General features: G+C 38.7%; 1 protein-coding gene across 2 annotated transcripts in view; it reads left to right on the plus strand.

Moving 5' to 3' along the window:
* Positions 1-14,757, plus strand: part of LOC146458337 (neuronal acetylcholine receptor subunit alpha-2-like) — a 15,140-nt gene extending 383 nt beyond the window's left edge. Inside the window, exons 2-7 of one of the 2 annotated variants that reach the window (XM_085090759.1) lie at positions 1,383-1,452; positions 6,163-6,311; positions 10,096-10,235; positions 10,706-10,750; positions 11,042-11,151; positions 12,052-14,757. In XM_085090759.1, the coding sequence (XP_084946885.1) occupies positions 6,254-6,311; positions 10,096-10,235; positions 10,706-10,750; positions 11,042-11,151; positions 12,052-13,210 (1,512 nt within the window). In that variant the 5' untranslated portion in view covers positions 1,383-1,452; positions 6,163-6,253 and the 3' untranslated portion in view covers positions 13,211-14,757. The remainder of the gene's footprint in view (positions 1-1,382; positions 1,453-6,162; positions 6,312-10,095; positions 10,236-10,705; positions 10,751-11,041; positions 11,152-12,051) is intronic. The other variant, XM_085090757.1, reaches the window with a different exon arrangement.
* The last annotated feature ends 6,213 nt before the right edge of the window (positions 14,758-20,970 follow it).

The following is a 20,970-nucleotide window of genomic DNA, read 5'->3' on the forward strand; positions in this document are numbered from 1 at the left end:
AAAAAACATAACTTCAAAGTCAAGAGTAACGACTGATTTAACAAACTGTCCTGATGGCAAAAATTGATTCTCTCGCCCATAATGTCTGTTATTTTTGGTCATTTTTGCTGGGTTTGCACTTCACTAAAATCGTTTCCAAAACTCGCTGGTAAACTTTTCGCTGTAGTCCGTCACTTAAGTTTAAAAGCTGTGGGCTGGCGGAAAGTAGAAGGTTCGAGTTTATTTTCAAACGCACGCGTAATCCATTGTCAACGTTCATTTATGTTATAGCAAGGAAGCTGTGACGCTCAGCTTTTTCATTTAATTCAAGTCGTAGGCTAAAATAAATTTTAATAGAAGGAACACAAAAATTAACAGAAGGCTCTTGCGTATGTCCGATCGGTGTCATTGAGTGGCAAAGTTAAGTCAGTGTCTTACCGGAGACATGTAATGCCAGGTTTTACGAGAGTTGGTATTCATATTTTGTACGGTTAGTTGAAAGAAAGTTCTGGCTGAAATTAATTTTTGTTGTGCTGTACAGACTATGGAGTATTTACGAATGTTTGGTTTATCAACAGAATTGGTAACTAAAGGTAAATTGGTCACCTTGAAGAGATTCGAGTGCTGACATTACGAGCTTTAGCTCTTCGTGGATTCGCTTCGACGAATGGCCGACGCTCGAAACGTCAGCTCTCGAATCTCTTTAAGGTGATACACCCCACCGACGTTTCACCGCATAGCCCCCTTATCTATGAGTGCTATTTAACCTAACGATAAGATTCACTAAACCATGATAGCACCGAGTGGAGGTGGATATTGGTGGATATTAACCGAGCTGCGAAGCGGCCATGTTAATATCTACCGCTATTCACTTAACTCAAGGTGAATAATTGTTTTGATATATATCAAACTAGTGGATATTTAGCCACTTTATTTCCGATTAATTGGTGGAAATGTTTTCTCGCGTACTGATTCAGAACAGTGTCGGGACGTGAATAGGAACTACCCCAGACCTTATAGCTTGGGAAAATTTAATATGGGGACACAAATAAAATACAACTATTATTAGTAGTTAACAATAACTGTACAAAATCATAATTTGTACAATGCATTGTATAAAAATAAACAATAAAATCTATGATTAAGAAATAATTGGAATTATAAGTTTATAATTACAAAGAGCACAGCCCTTGCAGCCATCGTTTAACAGTACAGTGATATTAACTTACTATAGTGTTTTTGAAAACGGCTAGCGGAGTTTAGTTCATCAGAACGCGCGAAAACTGAACGTCATTCGCTCATTTGGTATATACTAACAACAAAATATAGTCATTACTAAATGTTTTATTTTGTGTGATAAAGTAAATTCATAGTATGTGATACTGTTTTACTTGTATTTTCAGTAAGGTGGGAAAAGACCGTCAATCCTTATAAAGACTGAAAAATACAGGTGTTTTAGCTACAAAATACGAGGTACGGAGTATTAGTTTTACTGCAAATCTGACATTTAGAGTGGCCTAACGTCTCTGAAAATACCAAAAACCTGTAATCATGTCTGCGCAACAGCAAAGATACACGTTCTTTTACGACATTAAACACAACTTAATTTGTGATGGGGTGAAATGATAATTTTAGACAACGCATGTTGTGTTGATTAAAGCACCCTTCCGTTTCAGTATTTTTAATATGTTTATCGTTGAAAAAAAAGATACGCTGTGGTAACAACTATCCAAAGTACGTAATTTCATTTCTTTCTTTTTTTTTTTTTTTTATAAATTTTGATAAACAGACAAATTAGCTACCACCAGAGGTCATTCGGTTTAATACCTGATTGGTCAAAATTTACAACGGCCATTTCGTTTCGATTATGTCTTGTGAATATTATGGTTTGAGAATGAGTTAAACACCCATTTACGTTGCACTGATTTAAATCGCCTTGCATGCCCACCAAAAAAACTGGGGCCATTTCAATAGAGCTTTTACTCTTGTAGTTTCCTAGCTGGGCTGCTGGTTTTACGTGCGCACACAAAAGAAAACTCAACGAAGAGTTCAAAAAGGAGTTCAATAAGACTTCTACCAATATTTTTGTGACTCGTTCTCCACACGGCCGTGTAATAACAGTGACCCAGATGGTTATGCACAAGTGTAAAAGCTTTGTTAAATTGGTCCCTGGCTAAAATTGCATTGTTATTGCGATACACGATCCACTCACTAGCTACGTTTCAGTGAGCTGTGAGGTAAAATTTTGAAACAAAAAAGACCCAATTCTCTATTAAGGCCTCCTTCCCAAGGGGGGGAGGAAGGGAAATAACGAAGCCTCTGGGACCTTAAATAATAAAGCTTTTAGCGTGAGCACAAGGACAAGAACCGACACAAATTCTTCGAAACGCCAGAGCACGCACAAGAATTAAAGCATTTTGGTCTTTGTGCTTACGGTCATGTTTCTAAGGGGGTTAATTTCTAAAGAAACTGTGGTGCCCCGGTAATGGGGAGTGGAAACGAATGTTTGGTTTTATCAATAGAGTTCATAAGGTAATTTGACCTTTCGTCAAAGGGAATCAAGGAATTGGGGGTTGTATGTGATTTATACAGTGAGCAGTGAAGTTTTACGGTACCCAAATTATCCTCGGCTCATCAACTTTGTTGATAAAACCAAACATGTGTTTATTATAGTCTGGCTGAAGATATCCGAAAATGCGCGACTTGAATGAAGGCGAACTGAGAAGAAAATTTGTTTCGATTCGGGAGATAAAATTTCCAAATGAGGGAATTTGATGCAAAAGACTTAAAGAAAACACAATTTATGTCAACGATGAGAAACCAAATCGATGATTTCAAATTCATAATTCTGATTTTAAACCAAATGCTGGGAAAGACACTTCTGAGACTTGATTATTGAAAACAGCTGTTTTCGTATGGGGAACTGAAAAAGCTGATCTAATCGTTATTGGTTAATTACATCTATATTCTCCTTACTGGTCTCCATCAATTTCTTATGGTAGTAGTTAAGAGACTTGGTTTAAACATCAAGACTTCTCAGTATCTTTAGTGATCATTTCCTTTACTGATTTTCATGGTTGTTATGTTTGATATTGCCGGTAAAGAGAGATTTGATGTTGATCACTGTTGGGGTTAAATGGGTTAAGCGTTTCATTTAGTTCTTGAAAAAACAAAAAACGCCTTGTGTTAGTGTAGTTTTTGACTTTGAAAGCTCATGTCAATGAACAGTGATCGTTTCTAAGAATTCGTCTTTCTGGAGAAGTCCTCTTTGCAGAAGAATGATCCACTAGAGTGATGCTTCCCTTCGCTTTCTGCCTTTCAGGCTATAATTCTCTTGACTACTTTACTACCATTTCGTTTAACTTATGCATCACATTACAAGATATGCCACGAGCTGTCGGTCGGTTCATGTGTTGCTGTCACGAACAGCGCTTTAGTTTACACTGACGAGTGAATGAATTCGTGTTCTTAAAAACGTCAATAGGTTGCTGCATGTATTTTTGCTTGTAAAATCGTACATGTAGACCCAGGAGATGATTTTACACATGGATTGTATGATAATACCCCCTGGTGTAATCTCGCTTCTGGTCTAAAATGAAAAATCTGATCGATGACTGAAAGTGCAAACAGACTGAGATTAGGCTTCGTCAGTGCTTCGTATCGAGGGCTCCAATGTTTCGTTCTAAATGATTGCTGCGGAAAACATCTGACGTTTGGGCATTCCTGTATCTCAGTCAGTGAGATTGTAACAAATGGGGTGGACAGGTTCATTCCCCAATCAATTTCCCTTTCCAGTGTAAAAACAAATAACAAACTGACCTTAAGCTGATTAAATGCTTTAAAGGGGTGCCCTGTCTGCCATAAGTTAATAAGACCTTACAATATACAATCAAAATTAAATTGTTAATTTTACTTACTACGCTTCAGGCAATTAATGCTATCAACAGATGATCGAATACAACTTAAAATCAACAATTGATGTATTTAAAAACAAAGGAGTCTGAAAAATTACTGATTCTAGCGCTTTTTTTTAGCTCATATGGACTATGGAAAATATTTCCAAAGAACGTCGATTCTGTCGATCTACATGTATGCCCAGGTGGGTTACTCGTGTATAAACGTGACGGGGGAGTCCGACGTATTTTTTTGGGTCTAAAATTTTTAACCCCTGTCCTTTTTTGGGTTGAAGATTTAAACCATGTATTTTTTTGGGTCTGAAAAATCTGCGCGTATTTTTTTGGGTTCGAATTTTTCAGCAGAAAGGCAGTATCTATACTGTTCTTAAAATTGCATCTTTAGTGTATAAAAGTCATGTATTTTTTTTGGGTCTAAAATGTCCAGTCTTGTATTTTTTTGGGTGCACAATATAAGGTCCATGTATTTTTTTGGGTGCAAAATATTAGGTTCCATCGGACCCCCCCGTCACGTTTATACCCGAGTAACCCACCTGGGCATGTATGGCCACGGTAAAATGGTACCGGTGTTATTGAAACACATGGTTGAAATTGGTCAATTTTTTCAAGTTGTAATCCATGTCCATCCCAGCCATCTGCAGCCAAACATAATTAATGGTAGTTTCTGTGCACTAGTAGGGCTATTGTTAACAAAACTGAACCATTATTTCAACCGGATTTCATCGATTGCAGTATGTTTTTTTGCCCATTCAAAGTAACTACATACACTAAAACTGGTAACACTCGGCCCCTTTAAATAGTTCTAAAACATGTTTTGAGTACATAATTCTGGATCGGCCAAGGGCCTTAGCTGAAATTTGAGGCATTCAACTGAATTTCGGCATTTCAACGGTATTTTTACACCGATTGAATTTGGCTGTTTGGGTTACTAGCTAGCACACGAAAAGGAGGAACAAAAGCAAGGTAATCTTTTTAACCCCTCTATAGGATTCTTCTATCAATTTAGACTGATATTTGGGTTTTTTAAGATTGCAATCGCGATATCGCTAGAGAACAAAATGAAAACAAGAAAAGAAGAAAAAAACTGGGGAAAACTAAGAACAACCACAGCATCGTAGGAAAGAACTGCCCAAAGCACTCGTTTAATGATTGTAACATCACTGACTCACACAGTGTACAGCAAAATATACAGTACCGCAGAAAGTGATTGGTAACACTTGTGTAGAGGTTTTCCTCACTCAAAAGGTAATAAGCAGCACCACAAGAAGGTTCACCGCCCCGGCGCCAGCTTTTGCACAGACATAAAAGAACCTCTATGTATAACATAACATGAGCATGAGTACGGGTCAGTAGCCAGTTTCATTTGAATGGTCACACTTTAGAGTTTCATTCATTCACCGACTAAAACGTTAGAGCCATCATATACAGCAGGACCCAGTTGTTCAAAATCCATGCAGCGGATAAGATGTACTCTAGCTGATACCTGCAATTTATCCGCTGGATACCGAATATTATCTCCACTGGATAAAGTTATCCTTTCTTTAAACAACTGGGACCAGAATGTTAATAAACTGACAGGTTACAGGAACTCCACTCAAACACTCCGGCAACTGAAAGCTGGAACGTGACCTTGTACAACAGAAAAAACTTCCCGCAGGAAACTGCTGCTCAGTAGAATCATAGTTGAATGGTCGCACTCGAGGAGTTGATTAAACGCAATAAGCTAAAACCACCTTTCACCTTGTGAACAACAAGCATAACAAGCCAGGGGGTATCGTTCGTTAGACTCAAAAGCAAAAATCACTCTGCACTGTATAACAATAAGTGCCACAAAAAAGAGCAGCTTTAAAATAGCTTTCTTTTGATTTGTCATCCTTTGAATTCTATCCACAGACTGCTGAAAAAAATTAAAACCACATTTCGTAAATAAGGTTCCATTGGGGTAAACCGCTACCCCCACAGTTCACAGTACCCTTTGACTTATAATGAGTTCCATTCAGCCAGCAACCGGCACGAACCACATGTGTCATACAAATCTCTAGTATAAGCAGGCTCTAGTCTGACTATAAGACCCATTGTTGAGAAGAATGAATATTGTTTTGAATGAAGACATAGAGCAATTCATTTTTATGAGTGTCTTTACAATTGCGTGTTGGACTAATGAATATTCAGTAATTACTGGTTTCGATTGCAAGCACGCGTAGCGTGGTATGTTATGAGAACGTTAATCCTATTTAGAAGCCTTACAGATCTCTATCTCTCTCGTCAGAATACAATACGTTCAAGCCCTTATAAACTGCCCCAGACACTGCCTGAGTACTATTAATCCATCTGACACCGACGGCGTATCCTGGTTGAATATGAAGGTGTTCATCGGCATCTTGCTTATTTGGACCTTGAACCAACATCGCATAAAAGGTTGGTAAATAGACATGAGTGGATTTTACGGGTGAAGCTCCCCTTATTTTCTTGCAGATGTTAGATAACGCTTGCTTTCAGTCAACATAAATCCCGTTACTGGTACCCTAACCGCAGCGAAAGTGCTAGAACATGTTTACCACTTACAAGCATTGATCGGTCTGTCGGTTTAGGCAATAGCCGTACGCTATGAACGTCGCTAATGTGTTAAGAAGGCAATTAACAATATTTTTTCTACGAATAAACCCTAGTCATTTTCTTCTGAAGTGAATTTTACAGCTAAGAAGCATTGTTCTTCTCTATCATATCAACACATCTTAAGGGCTATGAGTTCAGTTCACTCGCTTGCTATCCGACGCGAAGCCAGCGAATGTGTTCAGTTTTGAATGAAAGTGAATGTTTTGGTGTGTTTGAGTCACCTCAAGAGAATTCGCTGGAGTCGTTTGTTCTTCTGAGACGACAAAGCACAGCAGTGGCCAAATTATATCTAAAGTTTTACAACACAGACTGTAAAAAACAGTTAATGGCGCGTGACGCCCCATACGCAGTACGTGTTCAACACTGTGGTCTCAACAACACACGTTCCTATAGATCACTGATGTAACTGTTTTTAAACTCAAAAGATCATTGTCATGGTACTTTTTACTGCATGTGCTACGGTCTAGCTCTGCTTTCCTTCGTATATTCTGGTTGGTTCGTTCCTTCAATGTACCATCCATCTATGTAATTTTACTGCATGTTGCCTAGCTTTAAAATACTCTAGTACAATAATTTCGGTTGGTTAAACTCGTAGTTTCTGTCTGACTATAAAAGCTTAGGTACACTGTTCAAGGTACAATTTTCCTCGTGGCAAGATCTGTATTTAATAGTAGAGTAAGCTTTTTTGTTTATGTGTTCCGGTTTTTTAGTTGCTTTATAATGATTAGACGTCAGTTGGTACCATCATGTTTCTATCAGAAGGAATTCAAGGCCCTCAGTGGTGATGTCTATTCATTAGCACAGATATCATGCGGCACTTCAAATGATAAATTCAATTATCTCGTTATCACGTACAAATTAAAGCTATTTTTAAACTATTAAGATGCTATTACTGGCACATTTAAGTACAGCTGAAGGGTCGAGCTTCGTTTTCGGTTCGTTATGACGTATTTATGACACTAAATAAGAGTAAAATTCCGTTCGAAAACTTTGGTACAACTTGTGGTCATACAGTGCGTTCATAGTTACTTAACGTATTCAATGACTTCAACACGTAGATCAGTTGGCAGGATATGCGGAAGTAACTGTGATGACGCTCAACGGCACTCTGAACGCATCAATCTATTTTCTGAAGCTAATTTGAAGCTGTTTTTAAAACCCTCCGTGGCGAATTTACGTAAGTTTCAGTCACTCTTTACTTCACAGCGTGGTCAAAAACGCCAGGTTTGTAGTTTTAAACTATTAATTAAGATATTCTATAACAGGTAAACAAGCAAGACGTAAAAAGCCTTGGTGTGTCTCAATTGAACTCAATCCCATAATCCGGTCTTTTCACACCTGAATGCTCGAAGAAAGAAGTTCTTTCTGGATTAAATGTTTGGAATTTTTCTGGAATAGAAATTCGATAACAAGAAATAAAAAAAAACTATTTGCAATTCAAATCTTGCTCATAACCGCTCTGCGGGGTCCACGTCTCAAGTACCCGACCATTCTATTTGACTGCTCACCGCGAAAAGCTCTCCCACTGAACATTGTCTTAGCCATTTACACGCAAAAAAAGGCTCCAACTTGTAACAACAAAGAACCATTTAAAAGAAAATTTTTGTGCTAAATTGTTCGTCAAGGGGGGTTAAAGAATTCTTCAAAGTTTGAATAAACTCTAAAACTTCGCAATAACTTAGTCTTTGTGGGGTAAATTGTGCGTTTTCTATTATTTCACAGCAGGAGATCACATGTTGAAGTTGTTCGTTTAGCTGTTTTCATTATTAAGTAATTTTTCAATAACATATCTGTCGATAATGCCACAGGGCTATGGTACAATAATTGTTTGGTTCCTTTAGCTTCTTTGTCGAAGTTCTTGTGCTTTCCCTGAGTAAGGAATCTTTTTGTAGAATTACGGAGCATTTTGACTCGTTCCTTACAAAGCACTTTTTCAATCAAGTGAACAATAATATTCTAAATGATATCAAATCCATATGCATATGGAAATGGAATAAATGTGATGGTAAATGTTTTAAGCCTGGTAAATTGGAAATGAGAATGATATTATTCAGTCAATGACACAGGCATACCCGGAAAAAGAAATTCCGAGTGCTCCTATCAGGAGTCGAACCTATGACCTTCCGATTACTAGTTCGGATGCTCTACCCAGTATGCCTGTGCCATTGATTGAAGAAAAGTGTGTTTGAAAAGACCGTGACTCGTAGATTATTTCAATTAACGTTGTCGTGTTTAAAGCCTCAAGCTTACGCGACCGACACCGAAAGAAAGTGTGAGTAGCTGTAAATCTTGTAATTTGACTATAGATTTAAGGCTGGCAACACCATAGGATGGGAGAAAACGCCACACACAATAGAGTTCTAAAGTATGACGTCACAAATATTTTAATTTTTGAAATTATGGGATTCGTTAGTATATTCGGAAAGAGCATGATGAAAAATGTCTACTTGCCAAAAATCAGCATCTCCTTGCAATTTGGGGGCGAGATATTAGCTATGTTATGCCGTGATGACTCCATACAAATCCTGTTAATTTTGTCTCAGTTCTTTGTTCTTTGGAACTGAGACAAAATTAAAAGGATTTGTATGGAGTCATCACGGCATAACATAGCTAATATCTCGCCCCCAAATTGCAATGAGATGCTGATTTTTGGCAAGTAGACATTTTTCATCATGCTCTTTCCGAATATACTAACAAATCCCATAATTTCAAAAATTTAACCTTTGTGACGTCATCACTTTAGAACCCTATTGCTCCTGTGATTTATATTTTCTAGGGTGAGCCATAACTGAGTTTGGTAAAGTTAATAATTTATCCATCTCAATTTGCGGTCTCGTCGCGTAAGTTTTCCGACAACGTTGAGGACCGTGACCCTTTTTGCGACTGCGCATACGTTCTGCGCATCTGGGGGTGTCCGAGAAACTCGGGTTTTGTAAGGACGGTGCCTAGGGAAGGGGACACTTTGTGATGTCTATCATACAGTTCATGCATCTCATTAGCGTGCATTTCTGGACGCATCTCGAATTTTTTGTGCGGTTTCTAACTATGCCGTGAAAGCAGATGTCAGCAAGAGTGGAATCTAAAAAGAAAATTAGGGGTAACCACGTATTTTTCAGAAATAATTAACTGCTTCAATTTGGAAAAAAAAAAGCCATATAGTTATGTATCTTAAAGCGTTTCAGAATTGCTGCTACCTAAATTTTTTTTTTGATTTCAACAGCCCTTGCTAAAAACGTCTTTTCCCACATGGTCATAAACGGCGCAAAAATACTTCTGTATCTGGAGGCACCATCTTTAATAGAAATAGCTGTATACAGCTATTTCAATTAACGTTGTCGGATTAAAGTATAAAGCTATAAGACAAGACCTCGAGATTCTGTGGATTTTTTATGAATAAATTCATTAAAATCAGCTATGCCTCGTCCGTCCAGTGAAGATATACGATGGCGAGCCATTTCGATGAAAGAAATGTTAGGATATCAAATGGACGAGGTGGCAGCCTCTTTGAAGTACTTGAAGATGTCTTTCAGCTTTAAGCTTTGATCCGACAACGTTAATTGAAAAAGCTGTATCTTTAAACCTACAGGTGCAGAGGAATCCTTAGAACAGAATCTAATCAATGAACTACTGAGGGGATACAACAAAGATGCTCACCCTATACCCGAACAGAACAAGAGCCTCTACTTAGTCACGTTTGGCTTGGAATTGGTCCAACTCGTCAATGTAGTAAGTTCAATTACAGTTACAAATTTTTCATTTTGGGATGTTAATTTAATACTGCTGACGCCCTCTGACGCCCTGTAACGGTAATATGGTTAATACACGTTTAACCTGTAAGGTGGTCCTTCGAGCAGTGCGCGCCCTATCACCAACAGGACCCCACTGGTTGATACCATAGCCAACAATGAACTCAACTGACTATTTTATAAACACTAAATTAACTTCATTTGTTTCATCGTGCTTCGAAATGAGAGATAATCGTCTGTCCGGAATGATTACTTCTTCTGTATGAATAGTTAAAAATAAGCAAAGACTTCAGTTATTTTATGTTATTTATTTATTTATTTTTATTATTTTTATGAATAGCTTTTGCAATACTGTATTTGTTATAGTCATGCAAATAAAGCTTGTTGTTGTTGTTGTTGTTGTAACGTGCATTCATATGAAATAAATGTTCTTCATTTGTTTTGTTTCAGGACGATAAGAATCAGATTATTACGACAAATGTTTGGGTTAGACAGGTCTGTGTCCGTTTTCCTTGGATAATGTTTACAATAATGCACAACTGCTAAGTCGAACTCCCGCCTTCTCGAAATAATTAATTTTTGCTTCTCTTGAGTGTTGGATATAGTAAAATTATGCTGTATGTCATGTATACAAATTCTGTTGAACGCATTTGACATTTTTTCGCTCTTTATTCGCAATCGGAGTAATTACCTCCATCAATGAGAAGATGATCGGCACCAGCTGAGTGAAAACTGGTGTGTGCTATTAAATACGGTTACATTCTGTTTCGTATTTTTATTGACCAGAAATGGAGGAATCTCCTTCTGACCTGGGACCCAGTAAAATACGGAGGCATCAAGCGAGTCCGAATTGATCCCAAGCTGATTTGGATTCCAGATATTGTTCTTTATAATAGGTAAGCGCTCCGTTCTTAAAACGTCCTTTGACGTACTTTGGCGTAGCGGTAATACGGTTAATACACGTTTAACTTGTAAGGTGGTCCTTCGAGCAGTGCGCGCCCTTTCACCAACAGGACCCCACTGGTTACTACCAGTTAAAAGCCAGCTAGGAGATACGGTTATAGAAAAGGAATTATTTCGATTGAAATTCAACTGATCGAAAACAAACAACAAACAAGCACAATTTAGAAACTTTAGTATTTTCTAGGCTTTCTTTTCAACTTTTAAAGATATTTGCTTCCGTCTCTGCAAGAATAATGTTTTACTCATAAAGTTAGTCCTACCATCCGCAGTTCATATAATAAACCTTCTCATAGACATAGCAGTAGGTCGCTTTTCTCACGTTTCTCCTGACCGTGAAGTCGTCAAAACTTTCAACTTTATTGCTTCCATCGCCTAACACATTGTTTACATCTAAACTGATTCTCGCAATATGAGTGATGAGGGGGTCTTCTTAAGTTCCTTGTTTTGTGTCTATATATATGTACCGTATCAGTCCTCAGTCATATTCATATCATTGTAAATGCAAAGCTCCCTAGATAAGCTATCCGTTAGCTTTTGGAGCAATTCTTTATTTTTTAAATAATTTTAAAAAAATCAAGTCAGTTCATTCATAAAACAATCAAGAGAGAAATGACCATTTTGTAAACGAGTAGCAAAGGTGGCAAAAACGCGTTTGAGTGCTCAAGTCACGATTGGTTTTCATGTTACTTTTATTCATTGAAAAAGTAAACTCAAATCATCATAGACCAAAGCCAAATTACACGAGAATTACTTTTGCACTATTACAAATCCCTACATACTGATTCACTTACTGCGCATGTACACATCACTAACTTAGATGCTCGCCTTCACAGTGCGGACAGTGAGTTCAGCGGTGGACTTGAAAAGTACAAGACGCGAGTCATCATTGATTACGACGGCACCAGTGCCTGGTACAGCCCAGCGTCGTTTCGGAGCACATGTCCAATAGACGTCACGCATTTTCCATTCGACCAACAAACGTGCACCATGAAATTTGGTTCCTGGACGTTTGAAGTTGTTGACCTTGACATTCACGCCGATCAGTCACCGCTTCATTCAACACAGTATGTAAAAAGCGCAGAGTGGGATCTGCTGAGAGCTTCTAAAAAGCGGAACGTGCAGTCTTACGCATGCTGTGATTATCCGTTCTCGGATGTCACCGTTGAGTTTGTGTTCAAACGGAAGCCTTTGTTTTACATCTTCAACTTGATAGTGCCTTGTATGATAATCATGTCTATGGTGCTACTTGGCTTTTTCCTGCCTCCCGAGTCTGGAGAACGTATCACCCTCAATATAACAGTGTTGTTGGCAATGGCGGTGTTTCTTCAACTGGCCGCGGAAAATCTGCCGCGCAATTCTGAGAACGTTCCAGTGATGGGCATATTCTACATCACAGTGATGTTGGAGGTCGCCACCTCGCTCGTGGCTACATGCTACATCTTGCATATTCACCATCGCAATTCCGGCACAGCTGTAGTCCCAGTTCCTGGCTGGGTCAACGTGTACATGCTTAACAAGCTGGGGAAATTATTGGGCGTCAAGAAACCTGTGACAGAAGACAAATACGATTTGTCAGCGGAGAAAGACTTTAAAAGAATTTCCCTGATGAAAAAAGACCTTGAAAAAAGGATGGGAAATGGGTATACTAATAGTTCTTTTAGAAGCAAGTTACTTCCTGACAAATCGCAAGCTGAAGCGAAACCGACCTTGAGTTCTCCTGAGGAGTTCTGCATGAACTCTTCTACGTATTCAGTAGCAAGCATGGCACCTAGAATGGACATGCCCCAGGACGGCAAAAGCAGTAACGATAACTACAGTGCTAAAACAGCCGAAGGGGTCATGGTGTTAGTGGACAGTTTAAAGCATCGACGACAAATAGAGAAAAACCAGGAGGAATGGCGACATCTCGCCATGGTTCTAGATAGATTATTTTTCTGGATTTTTGTCATTATTATTTTGCTTTCAACTTTTGTTGTACTCGGGCGAGTTTAGAATGCCGCCTTCGTCCGCTTAGGCGCGTTTAATACGCCTACCTCTCTGAGTCACACGCCGTTCAATTACAGCCGACTCAAAGATATTTTACATCGGTCGGGATAGCAGACATTTTGGGGTTAGGGGATACTGAAGCGACTCCATACCTCTTATACTGGGTTCCGTTACACCCAGAGTCTGCTATTATTTTGTCGCAAAACCATGTCGCAAAGTATACATTTTGCTATGTTCACACCAAAACAAGTGTCAGGCCGTGCCGTGTTAATGAGTACTTGAAGATTCAGTTTTCATTAGGTGATTGTCACACAAAATTGAGCGCGCGTTCTCTAAACTTTTACAGTTTTCATAACTGAGAATAAGTTGCAAGTTGCTTGGCAAAATGTCTGGCCAAAAAAATGTCTTTTAATTCACTAACAGAAAGCCTACTTGTTAGTGAGCAAATTTTGATAAGGACACTCTAAGGCTATATGGTCTATGTTTCTGATACTAAGGCGTCCTACCAATAAGACCTTCGGTAAACGTATCGGACGCCCTCTTACCACTGTAGATCATCTTAGGAACATACTTCCTAGACATTGTTAAAGGATCAGTAATATGAAAAACGCCTGTCGAGTTAGTAGAAAGACGAAAAGATGCATACAGTCGAACAGCCACTGAGAAGTCAGAAAATTTTGGTCGTATTGTGGCCGTTAAGGGTTAGCGTCAAGTTCTGCGTAAAGCAATATTTATTGGAGAGCACGCATTTGATGAAGCACCTTCACATTGGTCGCCATTGTTTGAATTGGGTAAAACCAAGAGAGGATTAACTGAGAGAACACATCTCCATACATGTGTCTCTTCCGAGGATAATTTTTTCAATCTAATTTTAGCGAGTGGTTATACCGCGCAGCTATTTTAAGAAAAACACCTGATTGGTCAGTTGTAATGACGTAATTAAAATACCATGGGAACAAGAACTAAAATAATTTTCACAGCATGGCGCGAAGCTTATAATAGATTGAAAAAAAAAAAAGGGAAAAACTAGCACGGGGCACTCCGCGGGGATGTGTTCTCTTATAGTTCAACCTCTCTCAGTCAAACATGAAACGATTTACTGATCTTTGCAGTTTTTGTATTGGAATCCAACGGATTACAAATCATATCCGTATGACTCAATTTCTTAGATACTACTGTAAATTGGAGATATCGGGCTAAAGATTCAGTGACTGCCTGAAATTGAGGCCTCCTGATGCAATAAGATTCACATAAGTACAATAGCAACGCAAGGCTGAGTTTCACAGTTAGGGAAATATATTGTAGAATCTCATGTTTAGAAAGGCACAGCCTTTCTTCTTCAGGCTGTTAAGTCTAATGAACAAAATGAGAAAGGCGTTTCGAATCATTACATTCTACAATATATTTTTTTGACCGTGAAAACAGCCTATGAGTTGCTTTTTAATCGTATTTGTTCGTACATTTATAGCCGATGAGATCCTTAACTACAGGATCCAGAGCTTTTCCTTTTTTTGGTGTTCCTTACAAATAAAATTACTGGTTTTGAGGACATATTTGAATGTAAAGTTTTCGAGGACTCAACCCTTTCCCTACCGAGACCCACTATAGTGGGTCCTGAACTCATAACTTGGTCAGCATTTGCTCCATTACAGTGAAATTTTGTCGGCAAATTGGGCTTGGCAAGATCTTTGCATTCCAAAGGAAAAAATGCTACCCTCTGGTATCTATGATGTGGTTTACCTCCTCTATGATTTGTGGAATATTTTCATTTAATGCATTTACAGACTCTCACATATTCCAGAGTGTTCTATGCATTCAAAGCTGCAAAATAAGCTACAGTTTTGAGGTATACCTATCACATGAGTCGATCAGTGAAATTTTGTAGTTTTGAATTTTTTCGTTTTAAAACCATTCCTATCAAAGATCTGACTTCCTTTAGTTATCTTGACTTCAGAAATGAATTACACTCATCAAGACCTTTTAAATGGTATATTACATTAGCAAGCTGGGTTTTTCTTTACCGTTTTGGAAAAATGGGCCAAAACTGAAAAACTCGGAAGGGAAAGGGTTAACAAACGACGACACAATTACCCACTTCCACTAAAACCTAGCTACTCTTCTAAAAATTTCATGGACAAAACCTTTTGCCAGGTACCTTCACTGAGTTACTTGAGTTTTAACATCTCCGAAATCAATTCCGCCAGTTTTAAGCCATGTGGGCACGAATTATTAATGGCAAATACAGATTTTTTAAAACGAAGACCTTTGCCTTTTTTTCTTTTGTAATTTGTTGCTGTTTTCGTCGTCGATTTTTGTTTGTTTTGATTTGTCATTTAAAAAATGGGCATTTAAAACAATAAATATAGGAGTCAACGGGGTAAGTAAAGAAAATAACATATTAGGGATTCAAATAGGTAGTGGTTGGTCGACGTTTTTAGATAAGAAAATGATAGTTTAGTTTGCATGGGACATGAAAAAGTGTTCGTATTAAACACATGGTGGTGGGGTCCTCGAGGATGGACGAGGATTTCTCGGGCGAAATCGGGACTGCCGGAAATTTACCTCGGTAGTCCCGATTTCACTCGTGAACGAAAACGTGACGTTATCCGATCTACCTTGTAATTATTCCAACCCGTTCAACTTGTACAAAGTGAGCGAATTATCCAGGAACATCATCAGTAGCAAAAAGCGTTCAAGGCTACAAAGAGAAGGGAAAATTCACCGTCATGTGGCCACGTTCTACTTAAAATTTCACTTGTCTATGAATTTGGTTAATTCACGTAGTTGTCTTGTAGACTCTTGTAGAAGCCGGCAAAGAAATGTATTATTTTTGAACGCACATGAAAAACCATTGTTTTGTTCATTAAACCTTTTGATTTTTGACGTTCTCGTTGAAGTCACCGTCGTGTTTTCGTACCCGTGGTCCCTTATATACGACTTAGTTTACCTGCATGTTACTTGTAAACGAGAGTAAAATTCCAAGTTTTCGTTATTTGGAAAATAGAAAACTAAATATGTGAAAGAGTCTTCGGTAGTTTAGTCTGGTTAACTGAATAAGTGCAAATACAGATGTTCAACTACTTTTTAATTGGCTCGGGTATCACATGCAGAGGGAATCGACCTCTGCACGGTTTGGAAGCCATCTGGGTCCGGTCGTTCGAAATCCGATTGACGCTAATCCACGATGAAAAGTTAACCGACATGGGTTTTCATCACTCTCGTTAAAAATGGTTTTAGAATCTAATTTTAATCTAATGGTAAAAAAAGTCAAAGTCAAAACAATCTTTTTGAAAAATCTTGATTGCTTAGTAATTAAGCTTAAACTTGAATCAAAGTTCTCGTTAATCCAGGATTAGCTTAAAACACAGCTGGGGGCAAACGGCTGAAATTACAGCCTTTAGGGATTTTGGCCGACCTCTGTAACTCCGCTCGAATTTGTCGAATTTTAATTGACAGCGAAAATGACTTTTTTAAAGGTATTTGTTCTACATTTATTTTATGTAAGGGTTAGACAATAAACGCGAGTGTTCTATGGGATCGCTTCGAGCATAGATAGAAGGTCACGAAGGCGTAGCCCGAGTGGCACTTCTATCTAATGCGAGAGGCGCTATATCCCATAGGACACTCGCGTTTATTGTCACTGAACATGGTCACATCCGGGTAGAAACCATATTTTATGCAGATTCTATTTATGAGCATTCTTTAAGTATGTCATTCACACTTGGGAATCACGTTGTTATTTTGTTTTGGATGTCGCTGTGATGTTGGTAGAATTTTATGAATAACAATGCTTTCCTTTCTTTGGAGTTTTGTTTATTCTTTCTTGTTTTGATGGCTCATTTGCTCCGGCTATGAGCCAGTATACAGAGCTCGAGGAACTTAAGGCCGTCCTTGCCACTCAAGAGTTACTTGCCTTTGAGAGCGTAGACATATCCGAGTGCTTGGGGGATGAATTCGATAAACCGTGGCACGTTTCCAAAAGCCTACCACAGGGAAATTGAGCAAAGAGAAAGAGGCAGAATTCCAAAGAAAACTCAACAAAGTACCGCGTGGTCGGTAAACGTCTATCGAGCCTTGGCTGAATACCGAAACACACAAATTGAAACCCTTGCAAGGAGATGAGTATAGGTCCGTTCCAGTTGATTTGGGCACCACTCCCGCAGCAGAGGTAAATTACTAGGCCCAGTTGTTCAAAGCCCGATTAAGGTAATCCTGGATTAATGTGAACTTTGATTCAAGTTTAATAACTAATCAATGAAGGCTCTTCAAAAAGATTTTTGTTCCTCAGTTTGACTCAGATTTTTCTTCACCACTAGGTAAGCTTAAAATAAGCTTTTAAAAACGTTTTTAACGAGCGAGATGTAAGCCTCGGTTAATTTTTAATCCGGGATGAGCGTTAATCGGCTTTCGAACAACAGGGCCCTGGCTTACAAGATTCATATTGGAAGTCATGAGAGGTGATGGCAAGCCGTACCCGTACCCGTGCTCTATACAGCTGTTTCGACAAAGGTTGTCCAAAAAAGAGTAAAAGCGTACGCGACAATGCCGAAACGTAGCCTGGGAAATACTCAATAAATTGCAATAAAAGCTCAGAATCCATAATGCCTCGACTGTACAGCGAAGACTTGAGATGGCGTGCAATACGGATTCTGAGCTTTTATTGAAATTTATTGGGTATTTCCCAGACAACCCTTCGGCATTGTCGCGTATGCTTTTACGCTTTTTTTTGGACAACCTTTGTCGAAACAGCTGTATACTCATTAGTATACTCTATTTTTTCATTAGTATGCTCTATATAGAGCATACTAATTAGGCTTTTAGACAAAGGAAAACAAAAGAAATCATTAGTATGTTCTTTATAGAGCATACTAATGAGTAGTTATTTACCCCACAATTTCCCTGTGCTTCAAAGTCTCCGCCTCTTTACATAATTTAGGACATTTTTATGGGATATGAGAGCACACAAATACTGGGCACTGATTGGCTGAGTGGGTGTGACCATGTTCTAATGGAATAAAGAGAACAGCTTCAGGATATAACGGCCCTAATTGGCGAAATTTTAAAACGTCATACAAACCCTTCTTATAAGAATCTGTATACACATTTCCACGAAAGCTGATTACAAGCAACAAAAGAGAATTTCGCATGACAGTTTCAGCCGAACGTCGTAACGTCTGTAATGGTCTGAGTTTTGATCAGATTCATGAATGATGTAAATGCAATGAGATATATTCGTCATATCTAACGGTGTCCCCTCCCTCCCCCCTCATCCTCCGTTCAACCAAGCTTCGTGTAAGCTTACCCCAATTAGATTGCTTGCTTCTTTGAAAATTCAGTAAAATCCACTTGGCCCAAAACAACAGCAAAAGAAGGGCCGAGTTGTTCAAAGCCCGGTTAAGCTAATCCTGGGTTAACATAAACTTTGATTCAAGGTTAATGACTAATCAATAAAGATTCTAACAAAAGATTTTTATCCTTTAGTTTTGACTTAGAATTTGTTTAACCACTAGCTAAAAATTAGCTCTTGAAAACATTTAAAATAAGCGAGCTGAAAACCTCGGTTAACTTTTAATCGGGGATAAGTGTTAATCGGCTTTCGAACAACCGAAAAAGAAAGTAAATTAAAGAAGATTGGCTAAATAGTGACAGCTTTGTTGTTTCGCCCACTTTCTCGCCTTTTTTTGGCTATCAAGCGCCGGCGATCACAGCCTGAACTCGAAGCTTCTTCCATCACTTTTCACCTCTTCCTAATGAAGTGTCCCGGAATGAGTTCTGTGCCGGAGCAAACTGGATTTTTCTAGTTTAAAATACATCATGTTCACTAATTTATCGATACTTCAACCGAGGGACAAGAAGACACGATCTTGTGGAAATAGTTGTTGATTTTTGAACACAAGAAGTGATCAACCAAACACGAACACAAATCAGGGAACGACCCTGGTATAACACGGCGTCTTTCTGCGGCATGAAAGACTAACAATTTGCTCAAAATTGTGGCTTTTAGAGATGTGGAACTCAGAGGATTCCTTGATAGATGATGACGTGATATCCTACTCATTTTATCTCAAATTCCATAAGCTGAATTAGATCTCGTTTAATGCTGCGTGTATGATTGGCCCTGGCACGTTTTGAGACAGAGAGAAAGAAAATGAGACAAAATATACTCCTATTTGATATACATTAACAGGACTTAATACACAAAAAACAAATATCCAATATTTACAAATTACAAGGCGTGAAAAGCCCAAAGATATTAAAACAACAGATTACTTGTAAGAGTCTTTGGTTAAAATTATCCTAAAATTGTGAGAACGCACCCTTACTTCGCGGTGAGCAAAATTATCCTGATATAAAACCAAGAAGATTTCTCGTGAATTCTTACTGAGGGAAGAGCAAACCTTGATAAGTGTTCACCGATTTTTGCATGACTCAACGGCAGGACTTGACACCGTTAGCCAATTATTTTTCAATTTGTAATCAAGCTGGCTAATACTGACTGCAAGCATGATATCAGTAAAACTGAAAACCTTTGACAACTGAAATCAGTAATACGATTTTACTCGTTTCAATTGTTTCAACGCCTGAAACTCTCTCTGCGTATCGCAGGCGCTTTTATAATAATGTGACCATGATTTGCTATTTTAGGCGGGGCAATGGTAGGAAACGAATAGAAATTGGCCACCGTAAAGAGACTCGAGAGCTGACGCTTCGAGCGTTAGTTAGTCTTCATCTCGATTCGTTCGAGACGAACAGCTAACGCTCAAGACGTCAGTCTCGAACCTCTTTATCGTTTATGGTGGCCAATTTACACTGAGTTGATCGAACTTAATATTCATTTCCACTTCCCACCCGGCGACGGCCACCCTTATCTGAACGTTAAGAAAGCTTCCATTTGGTCAATACAAAAGAAGAAGTCCATCTAATCTGGCCGCAGGGACTGTCGTTGACCGCATGCGCAGTCCATTTCAAGAAATAATTTTTTTCCACGTTGCCGTAATTGACGGCTTTGTTTTATTGCAGTGTACTGCACAGTTGAACTCCGTTCCACCCTCTTCTCTCTTCTTTACGGTATCTTTCACGGCCGAGTTACCGTTGTCTCACGAGCGTACTGCACGGAACTCGCCGTCACTAAAAAGCTCTTGACCCTTCTTGTTTTCACTTCCAGAGACTTTCTTCAAATACTACCTAACTTAACTTTTAAAGGGGGAAAGTTGATACTTATACGGTTGCTGAACGGCAGATCAGGGCAGGTGGTGTTTAAGTCGTCACACTTCAGGACTCGCGGCGGACCGTCGAACTGAGTTAAGACTTTACAATCTGAGACACTTTTACTGAAGAATTAAGACCACCTCTGCTCCATTTCGATGATGGGAAAAAAGGCGCATTTTGGGGCACGTTTGGTTTTAGCGGCGTATACTGCGAATTCATCATTGATTTCGAGTTTGGGGGGAGGGGTTCATTTTTCGGCTTTTTGTTCCGTCTTAGATTGTAGGTCTGAATTACATTAAAAAGTGGACGTGTCAATGAACTCTTATGAACTTGGTGAGTGCATCTATGTTAAGTTAAAAGGCTTAAATAAAAATCGTTCCAGAGTTTGACTTTCAATTTAAATGAAACTGAATCAAGTTTTTTTTTTTTCGTCAAAAGATCTCGTTACAGTTTCTTTTGTAGCTAGCTGAGCAGGAGCTGAGTTATATTGTTAAATCATTTTATATCAGCAGTCAGATTTCGAAAAAGAGATTTTTTGACCCCCAACTTCGGCGACA

The sequence above is a fragment of the Pavona decussata genome, unplaced genomic scaffold, assembly GCF_977016875.1.
Source record: "Pavona decussata unplaced genomic scaffold, jaPavDecu1.1 SCAFFOLD_233, whole genome shotgun sequence".
Classification (NCBI taxonomy): domain Eukaryota; kingdom Metazoa; phylum Cnidaria; class Anthozoa; order Scleractinia; family Agariciidae; genus Pavona; species Pavona decussata.